This window comes from Vespula vulgaris, chromosome 1 (assembly GCF_905475345.1).
Source record: "Vespula vulgaris chromosome 1, iyVesVulg1.1, whole genome shotgun sequence".
NCBI classification, from domain to species: domain Eukaryota; kingdom Metazoa; phylum Arthropoda; class Insecta; order Hymenoptera; family Vespidae; genus Vespula; species Vespula vulgaris.
The window spans coordinates 6,098,090-6,108,399 of NC_066586.1; the positions used below are offsets into that span (position 1 = coordinate 6,098,090).

The following is a 10,310-nucleotide window of genomic DNA, read 5'->3' on the forward strand; positions in this document are numbered from 1 at the left end:
AGAAAAGAAAAAAATTCGATTATAAAAATTATTTTATTTATTTTATTTATTACTTATTTTAAATAAACAAAATAAAATTAACATAATTATAATAAAAATTTGAATGATTTCATTAAAGTTATTTTTTTATTACGAAAGAAAAGAAAAAAATTCAATTATAAAAATTATTAACAAAATCGATTTTATTATACCGATATAATTGCAATATTTAAATAAATAAAGAATAAATTATACTTGAAAATAGTGTTTGTTTCAAGTCTCTACGATGTTTCGTTCCGAAGATATCGCCTTCGAAAAATTTTCATTCATAATTTATGCGCTACATCTGTTCGTAGTAATAATATAGTATAGATCAGCTGAGCTGCGTAAATTCTTGGAATTTATATAGGTCAGTGTGTCACTGAACTAATTTGAATGGAATTATATAGGTTAGTGGGTCAACGTAAATAGCTTTTCTTTATATGGAAATATCTCCGGAACTAAAAGTCGTAGAGACTTGAATGAAACACCGTTTTAAAGGGAAAATTTTTCTTTATTTATTGAGTGTATTGTTAATAATTAATTAACTATTTGTTATAAACAATTTTTATAAACAAATTCTTACGAATTTCATTCATCTTATTTTTCCGAATTAAAATTTCAAATTATGATTGATTTATAAAATTACATAAATTAATAAATAATTAATAAACAAATTCGTTTTTTATCGAAGAAAATTTTTCTTACAGTAATAACTACGCCTTTCATTTACATGGGAATATTTCTAGTATTAGAAAAGGTATGGAGACTTGAAATAAATATGCAAAGTAATTGTAGAGTAAGCGCATAGTAAGCGCAGGGTGAGCGCAGAGTAAGCGCAGAGTAAGTTCAAAATAAGCGTTAAGTTAACGCTTATAAATATTTCTTAAACTAATAATTATTTAACATATATGGTATAATATTTTTTTATAGTGAATGTCAACTTAAAGAATTATTTTTTTCATGCCGAAAAAAGATTAGTAACAATAGTGTTGTTTAATAAATACCGTAAATCATATTTTAAAAAATATTATACAATAACGATTGCTTATTACATAAAAACTTTCTTTTCTTTTCTTTTTTTAAATTTAATAAGTAACTGTTTCTAATTTCAAATAAGAAACAGAAGTGTTATTTCGTACCTACAATATGTCTTGTAGAAAATATTCAATAACTAAAATTATCTTTTATCAGGAATTTTCGGATACACTTTTAAAACGTGTATAAGAAAAAATATCGGTAGTTGTATTTATAATTAAATGAAACAGAAGAAGTAAAAGAAGTAAAATAAATAGAATATATTTTCAGTCGATAAAATTTATTATTAACGAACATCGTCTGCAATAAGAATACATTTTATGAAATACTGATATCGGAACAAGTCTTGAAAGTTTCTTGAGGTCCGCATCCCATTCCTTCAGAACCGTCTTTGCAAATACCCCAGTTGTTTGCAGCAAAATATTCCCATCTCAAAACACAATGTTCGCAGGTAAGATTATCTGGTAGAAGTACATTCATGGTGTAATCCTTGGAAGCGTGACTCTTTAACACATATCTATCTGATCCATCCTCTAATTTCAAGGGATATCGATTAAAGCACTCTTCGGTTTCAAGTTCTTTTGGATTCGAGAGAGGACATATTTGTAATTTGAAATAACCCCAATGATTCGCAGTGATACGTGCTACAACGTTGATCTTTTGACCCTTTTGATATCTGTCATTCAATGTAATATTAATATCATACATTATATTATTAACAAAAATTGTCGAATCATTTTAATTACCTTCTGACGATGGTACCCGTGCCATAAAGTCCAGTGTTCTCGTTTGGTCTAGGTTGTGGTAGAATGTAATTATCACCGCAAATTCCGCATTTACCACCGTTTTGTATTTGTACCTGTAGATTTTTTTCAATTGAGATTACGATCAATAAGAAAACTTTAACAAAAAAAAACGTTGAAAACGTTGAAAGAACTCACGCTCAAACCACCACAGAAATTTCCATCGTCGTCGTAATTCGGTGGAACACGAAATCCTTTCCTCCAAGCACTGCTTCTATTAACGGGTTCCATTAACATACCATGTCCATAAATTTCTTCGATGTTTATGGCCATTAAAGCCGCGACAATGAAAAGTTTTGTAATAAACATTGTGATTATACTCGGATAATAATCTCCATTTGGCAATGAATTAATGTCGATTCAATTTTTTACGTTTCATGAATTAGTATTTATATAAACGCCCTCATCAAGATAAGAAGATTATCTTTGGGATAAGATATATTTGGCTACTTAATAATATAAGATAAATAAGATAAAAAACGTTCGTCAATGATTTTTAATTACTAATTTTTATACATTTCTTTTTATGAGACAATCTAATTTCGATAGCATCGTTAGAGTATTATTAGCGTTATCTTTTGACGAATAATTTACGAATTAGTTCATCATCGAAATCTTTTTAATTATATTACATAACTTTTTCATTAATCTGTAATTTAATATTCTCTATAAATTCATTCGATATTAATACGTAAACATATCGTAATTATCAAGCAAATTTAATCGTGAACTATTTTTTATGCGTTCGCTGACTATGATGGAATTTTTTTCATTATCTTTTTATTGAGATAAGCTCTCAATTTCATCGATTAGATCGTTCCATAAAATTTCCTTTAATTCCTTCTTGAAGTTTTCATAAGAGAAAAATTAATTTGCATAAGTTTCGTGTTTATCAAGATTGTCGTCATGTGACGATTGTCGAGTAGACGATGTTTCGTGACTAATACCATGAAAAATTCTGTCGAACATGGATTGTGTTTGATTATGTTAATTTTTATCTGAACAACGCGATAAACGCGAAGTAGACAAACGTTTGTAATATCGTTCTGTTTTTATAATATCCCTCGAGATTTTGTCTTTCTTATTATTATTTTTTTGCTTTCGTAAATGTAAATGTTTTGGCAACATCGTTTATTCGTTCTATTAGTAATTGGAATATTCTAAGAAATGGGAAAATAAATACTTCGAAAAACAAAGTGCCATGAAGAATATACAACGTATGACATTTATTCTCGCTTTCGTCTCCTTGAAACGAATTAAAGTACAGATTTGATAACAGAAGATCCTACACGAACATACGTATACATAGGGGGGGGGGGGGTGAGAGAGAGAGAGGGGGAGATATATTTATTATTTTCTCATCGAGCATTCGAAACTCTTGTAGATATTTGAAACGCGTCCGATATATTACGCTTCTTCCATTTTTACGTTAGAAATATTTCTTAATATTTGTTACGCTTTTATTTTTCTGTGCTAAATACTATATAGACCATTCGAGGATTAAACATATCAATCGAACTACAATCCACTGTATGTCGACAAATGTTTAAGATCATGTATATTCGATCTCGTCGAGCCAATGCTCGGAAAGCCCATGAGAATGTTAATTATTAACGTATATATTCTCTGTATATACTTGGACAGATACGTTGTATGTATATAGATACATATATATATGCATGTGTATATATAGAATCCGTGTGTCTGAACGGAAATCATTCCAAACAGAGTTTTTCGGACTAAATATTAACATAAATTAGCACAACGAGACTTCATCAACTTTTCTAACAATTAAATATATGTGTATATATATATATACATATATATGTGTGTATATATATGTATTTATATATGTATATATATGTATGTATGTATATGTGTATATATATATATATTTATATATATATATATATTTATATATCTACACAGCATATGTAGATACCTAGTTGTGCGTACAACTATTTTTAATCAAACATTCAGTCGCGATATTTTACCTTTTTCTTTTCTTTCTTTCTTCCTCTTATTTTTATTTAATAATTTTCTTGTGTTTATATTATATGTACCTATATGTATATACACATCACTTCTCGATGACCTTTTTCATACGTGAATATCATTTTGATATCTTTCATAATGTTTCAGGCTTGAAGACTTTTATAATTTATAAAGTCATCACATCATTCGATATCTCTGATTTCATGTCGTAGAAATTATTAGATGAAAATTACTATTCCGAAAAGTTTTTCACGAGTATAGGACCGTTTATACGTGAAATTTATTATGTAAAAGCTTAGGAAAAATTAATCAAGTCGAGTAAATGTTGAAGAGTTAAGTCGAGTCTATACCGAATCGAACGGTGGGAATGAAAGAATTTATTCTAATCGTGTCTTACGATTAAAATTTCCGTTCAATGAATTTGTGCCGAGACCCTGTCATTTTCTTTTTCATAGTTTTATAATAAGCCACGAACTGTCAATATCGTAATCTGTATTCAAAGAAGCCTATTTACAAGAATTAATATATGTAATTAATATATGTAATTAAATTATATATATGTGACAAAGCTATACGTTTTACTTAAAATGCGTGAAACGATTAAAATATAAATACAAATTGATAATTAAAAAGTACATTAAGAAGAGAGATAAATTAACTTCGTCGATTTTAACGCAAAGTCACGAAATATTAAAATTAGACAGCTTCTTTCAAAGTATCATCCTTGGGAACTATTTAAGAATTGAATCAAACTTCTCGTTTATATATAGTTAAAATTCTTACGAGAACAAACAAAATTCTCACGGGGTCTCCATATTATTCGATTATTTATTATGCATCTGATATTCTTTATTCGCAGATTTCGGAGGTTTTTCTTCTTCCGGACGGTGTACCATGGACGTGAAATTCGTGATATTTGTTAACGTCGGTCCAATCGTCGATTCAATCGTCAATCTTTCCGTTGGAGTCGGCGATCGTATAGATTCCTTGTAAAGATATAAAAAAAGAAAAAAACAAGAAAAGATAACATAAGAATAGTTACTATTAATAAGATTTATTTTTATCGTACAAAACAAGATTTATTTTTATCGTATAAAATAAATCTTACCTCGATAGCGTTCGCTTTTAAACTCCATGAATTCTGTTGTCTAAGCTCCTCCAATTGTTTCTCGAAAAGATCTCTCCGATTATTTTGAGATTCTACGATATCGTTTTTCGATATCGCGTATTTAGGCGATGCAACTGCCGAGACAGCAACGAAAGCGTTTCTCGATTTTGTGGAGATGTTCGATACCGTTCCTGGTTTCGAAATTGGCAGAGTGGTAACTCTGTGATAACTAAATTGTTTCCATTTCGGAGGCCATGAGTTAGCTCTTTCGTAAGTGTTATTCCAGTTGTTCGGTTTATGTAACGATAAAGTCTCCTTCGAACTATCTATTCCGTTATTCGTTTCGTTTGCTTTCAATGATGGTACATCATTAGAGGATACATCATGATTACCTTTTCCTAAATCTACGTTTTCAGGTTGGCCCTTGTCAAAGCTACGTTTCCGATCCCACAAAGCATAATTTTCTTTGTTCGAATAATCGTTCTCAAACTTGAACGGCCAATTAATAACTTTATTCGATCTTGATGACCCACGATCGGAAATATTAGATTCGTCTTGCGATAAATCGTATTCTCTGTTCCAAAGATCTACATTTTTAGATTTTGGAGACCACAACTCAACTCCATTGATATGTTTTGCGTAAGTTGGAATCGAGCTGCTACTTCCGTTCGATTCAAACCAACGTCGGATCGTAGGTCCTGTAGGATTCTCGTTGAAAGGATCACTTTGAGGTTCGAATCGATAGGGCATCCACGTAGATTTATCAGGAGGCATGTCCCAGGCACCAACTGATTGTATCTTTGGTAAATTAGAATTTAAAGCATCTTTAGTAGACCACATTGTTTTTGGTTCGTTGTCACGATACCAGTTGTTAACGTTATCGTTTAACGGTTCAAATTGACGATTTTCTTTGGATCGAGGCTTCGTCCAATCTTTCATACTTTTTGATTTGACATCGTAAATATCAAAATCGAATCTATCCTTTGGTAGCTTGTATCTTTTAATGGATTCGTTTTCCTGATTCGACGAATTCTTTGAATTTGTTTGTAAGGGATCCCATTGATCGTTCGGTATCTTATAAGTCTTCACAGTTTCCTTGTTCTGCCAAATCGTACCATCGTCTTTATCTAGGCCCAATTTCTTAACCAAATCTGCATTAGGATTGTACGATTTACCATTCTCATCTTTCGGCCATGGCTTCGTATCCGAGGATCTGTACGGCCAAGTCGCTGGATCCGAAGTCAAACTGTTCCAAGTTGCCATACTAATCTTCGGTAAAGAAACTTTACTTTTACCGTATTGTCTCGCCATTTTGGTCGTTGATTTCGGTGGTTCGTAAGGTCTGATTTTGGTATCTTCCCATGGAGTTGCTATTGTCTTTCGTTCGATATTATCATGAGTTTTGGACATTTGACTGCTTTCTGTTTGCGACCATGGTGATTTCACTTGAAAAGATTGTGAACCTGGCCAAACATTAGGCCCTTCTAATTCCCACGGATATGAGAAACGTCCTTCGTCCACATCCTGTTCCTGTTCCTGCCTTTGTCTTTGTCTTCGTTCTTGTGATTCTCTCCATCGCCAATTTCGATCGACTCGATTTTTCGATACGAAATCCGATTCTGCTTCATAATCATTATCCAACGGCGTCCAATAGTTTCTAATCGATTGCCAAGTCCTATCACGAGCCGGCCAGAAATTGTTATTATACTGCGGCTGTTTCCAAGACCATTCGTTCGGTAAACTCGATGGCTTAGTACGTCCATTTTGTCCATCCCATCTGTCTCCTTTCCAAGGCCGATTATTATACTTCAAAGGTATATCCGGCCAACTTCTACTCATTGCAAAATTCTGATTAGGTGGCCTATACTCTCGATTGTGAGTAATCTCTTCCTCCCTTTGTCCATCGTCATCCTGATAATCCTCTTGATCCTTCTCCCGAGAGAAATCTCGAGGTGGTGGGATTATTTGACCGAATCGAAGTCGCTGAAGAACTCGTTCCGGTCCATTGTACTCTCCTAAACGATCGATTTGCGAATCGAATCTGTTACGATGTGTATTTATTTTCTCGAACGGGAAGAGATTCGATTTACCTGGCAACTGATGTGCTTTTTGTAATAACAAGGGTTGTCTTTCCGTATTTAATTCCTTTCGGTTATTCGTTGCATCCTCCTGATCGATAAATCGTCGAATCGACGACGAAGTAATCGTTTTTGGTTTCGAATCGACCGAGTAACGAATTTTGGCGATGTCATCCGATTCAGGCCTAACGTTCTCTTGCCAAGGAGGTCCAAAAAGTTTCTCGGCTAATAATTGCCATTGAACGGACGTAGTCGTTGACGGAGACATCGTCGTCGTTGTCGACGGAAATGTTACTACCTTCGTAATCGTTGTCATTGTTGAACGACGATCTTGCAACTTTTTTTTCTTCTTCATCTTCTTCTTCTTCTTCTTCTTCTTTGTCTTCTTACGTTCCTTTTCATCCTGCGATGCCTCGGTCACCGTAGAGGAGGTCGTTAATGGTCCATCATAATTTTTCTTTTCAATATCTTGCATGTTCTTCGAATAATTTAAACCAGCCTTTACTTTCACTAAAATGAAGAATTCAATTTTTAATTTTAATCTAAGAGGAAATCGTCGTTGTTATCTAAAGAATTGGATTGTCGTTATTAATATCTAAATATATTCATTTTGTAATTGAATTATTGATCATCGAAAGTAAGTACATGAATTGATGAAACTTTGTTAAATAAATCAAGTAATTATTACGTTCGTTAACTTACTTAAGAACTGGTGTACTTTATCCCATCGTTCCAAATCTTTAGCTAATTTCTTCTTAAACTTCAATAAACATTTCACTAAATTATCTTTCTGATCCTACGATAAACAGTCTCAATAATTAAAGAAATTCGATTTGAAAAGTAAAATGGAATTATTTTGAACGATTCTTACCTTTGATTCGTGCAATTTTTCTTCATTCTCTTGCTCCTCTTTGCATTTTTTTAAAATATACGATCTAAAATTTTTCGCTGAAATATCTTGTCTGTTATCGAACTTTTCTGGAATTTCGTTGGACATATTCCAATAAGAATCCTCTTGAATAATGGACATTCTTTTATCCTTTGCTCTCTAAATGAATAAAAAAATGTTATTGAAAAAACATCAGCTGATTTCCATCTCTTCTAATAGGAACAAAGAAAAGTTCTCTGATATAATACCTGCATTTAAATCATAGAAATGAATAAGCTAACGTATCTGAATGCATTTGGATACTCAAAAAGATTTATTTTCACTTCTCACCTCGTTTTCCCCAAAATATCCTCTCTTCACTTGTTCAGTTTCCTCGTTCAAACCATTAAAGGTTTCTTCCGAAGGTACGAGACTTTTTAGAACTTGCGTCTCGTTACCAGCAAGAAGAATCTCTTTTTGCGTGCTCAATTCTTTCTTTACAGTCGGTACTCGTTTTTTCTTTTTTTTTCTAAGACCATCTTCCTCTTTCTGTCGCAAGTCCTTTTCTTTTTTATACCTTAACAAATCTGCTACCTAGAAAAGAAAAGACAGCGAAAGAAGTTTCCTATACGTTTCTATTTTCTCATTCATTTTTTTTTTTTTTTTTTTTTTTAACGAACCAACCTCTTTGTCTTCGTGTTTCTTTGGTAACTCATCGGTAATAGCTTCATTGGAAGCTACGTCTTCGTCAGACTTGTTTTCAAGAACATTTTCATGCGACTCAAAATTTTTCGCTGCTGTGGAATTATTCGTGTTCGAATTTGTTCTTTCGTCTCTTGTCTCATCCTTCGTCTCGTCCTTTGACATTGCTTCGTGAGATTCTGCTAAAGCTTTCAATTCATCCTCGTATTCGTTTCGTTCCTCTCCTTCGTACTCTTCCTCCTCCTCCTCCTCCTCTTCTTCCTGAATCTCTCCCGAAGCATCTTCTTCTTCCTCTTCCTTTTCTTCGTCCCCGTCGTTGTTTCCATCGCCATCTCCATCATCTTCCTCATCCTCTTCCTCCTCCGTTTTTTTCTTCTCAATATCTCTCACGTGTTTCAAAGAGTCGTTCGCCAAATTAACGTCACTGCTCTTTTGCTCAACGAGAATCTGAACGGCAACGATCATGATAAGAATTTCAAGAAAAAAGAAAAAATCCATTTTCTATCTTCAATTAATAGAAATTACTTACCGAAGTATCATCCGCGTTAGATTCTAACTCGGTCTTGCCGTTAACTATAAACAAAAAAAAAAGTAAATCCTTACATTTTCTACGTTCCAGTACGTAACTTAATTTAATGGAAACATTACTCTGCTAGAAAATGTCGATCAATAATAGGACGTTGCGCTTCACGAACGACGAACATCGTCGCGTTTTCCTAGCGCGTTCGATCGATACGAAAGACGATGATTTGATAAAGTTTACTTAATACTAACGGAAATACCGAAATAGGAAAAAAATAGACTAAGATAAGAACTCGGTCAATTGGATTAGATTTGATATCTCAGAGTCTACTTTCTTTCAAAGAAATTTCTTTTCGATCATTTTAGTCTCTGGTATAATATCGTCTAGAAAAATATATAGATTAATAAAAAAAAATTGAAGAAAAAAATAGAGATCTTGATCTAAGCTTGATAATAATAGATATCAATTCACTTAATGATTACGACGATGTTCTATGAAGATTAGACGCGGAGATAGAAACGGAACTAGGAATCGATCGTGAGAATAAAGAAGATAAGAGATTTCCTCTTTTTTCGATAAAGGTGTTCTATCGAGTTTGAGCGATGTTGATCGAATGAAAAAAAAGAAAAAAAAAAAAAGAAAAAGAGAGAAAAAAATTATAAAAATAAAAGAACAGGATAGAATGTTGGAATACAGCTAACGTTGAAAAAAATTCATTTCCATCTCGATCGTCCTTCCAGTCCCTAATCTCTTTTCTACTCCATTTCACTTCTCTTCCATTTAATCGTCCACGATAACCTCGGCTTGCTATTTCAACTGTTTGCCCTAAAAACGTCGTCTTTTTTATCGGTCCATCGCAAACATCAGCATATCACCCAGAGTTCTAAAGTTCTATAGTTTCATCTTGCTAATGATAGATTAGGTATATAAGTCAATAAGAATCCGGTATACGGATAGATTTGAAAAATATTTCTTTAGTGCATATCCTTAGCAAATAATTTGTCAAGGATATTATAGCTCCCTTGAGAGAAAATCAGACGATCGCTTGAATACTATCGTAGGTATTACATCGTTCACTTTGCCCAACTTGTAGTCACAGTGAATATTACATATCACTTTAACCCAGTGAGCCAGGTCCAAGTACTCCCTCGCGATATTCACCTGACTTGCCGTCTAT

General features: G+C 32.8%; 2 protein-coding genes across 2 annotated transcripts in view; both read right to left on the reverse strand.

Annotated features, from left to right (window-relative positions):
* Positions 1-1,319: 1,319 nt before the first annotated feature.
* LOC127068955 (uncharacterized) lies at positions 1,320-2,229 on the reverse strand. Its single transcript, XM_051005436.1, has 3 exons — positions 1,998-2,229; positions 1,803-1,915; positions 1,320-1,732 (listed from the first exon to the last, which is right to left on the reverse strand). The coding sequence occupies exons 1-3, from the start codon at positions 2,166-2,168 to the stop codon at positions 1,375-1,377; spliced, it is 642 nt and encodes a 213-aa protein (XP_050861393.1). The 5' UTR covers positions 2,169-2,229; the 3' UTR covers positions 1,320-1,374.
* Positions 2,230-3,056: 827 nt separating this feature from the next.
* LOC127068952 (trichohyalin-like) overlaps positions 3,057-10,310 on the reverse strand; it is a 10,132-nt gene continuing 2,878 nt past the window's right edge. The window contains exons 2-8 of the mRNA XM_051005423.1: positions 9,140-9,183; positions 8,593-9,057; positions 8,260-8,502; positions 7,912-8,088; positions 7,743-7,836; positions 4,963-7,550; positions 3,057-4,840 (exon numbers count right to left, since the gene is read on the reverse strand). Of these exons, the coding sequence (XP_050861380.1) occupies positions 4,679-4,840; positions 4,963-7,550; positions 7,743-7,836; positions 7,912-8,088; positions 8,260-8,502; positions 8,593-9,057; positions 9,140-9,183 (3,773 nt within the window). The 3' untranslated portion in view covers positions 3,057-4,678. The remainder of the gene's footprint in view (positions 4,841-4,962; positions 7,551-7,742; positions 7,837-7,911; positions 8,089-8,259; positions 8,503-8,592; positions 9,058-9,139; positions 9,184-10,310) is intronic.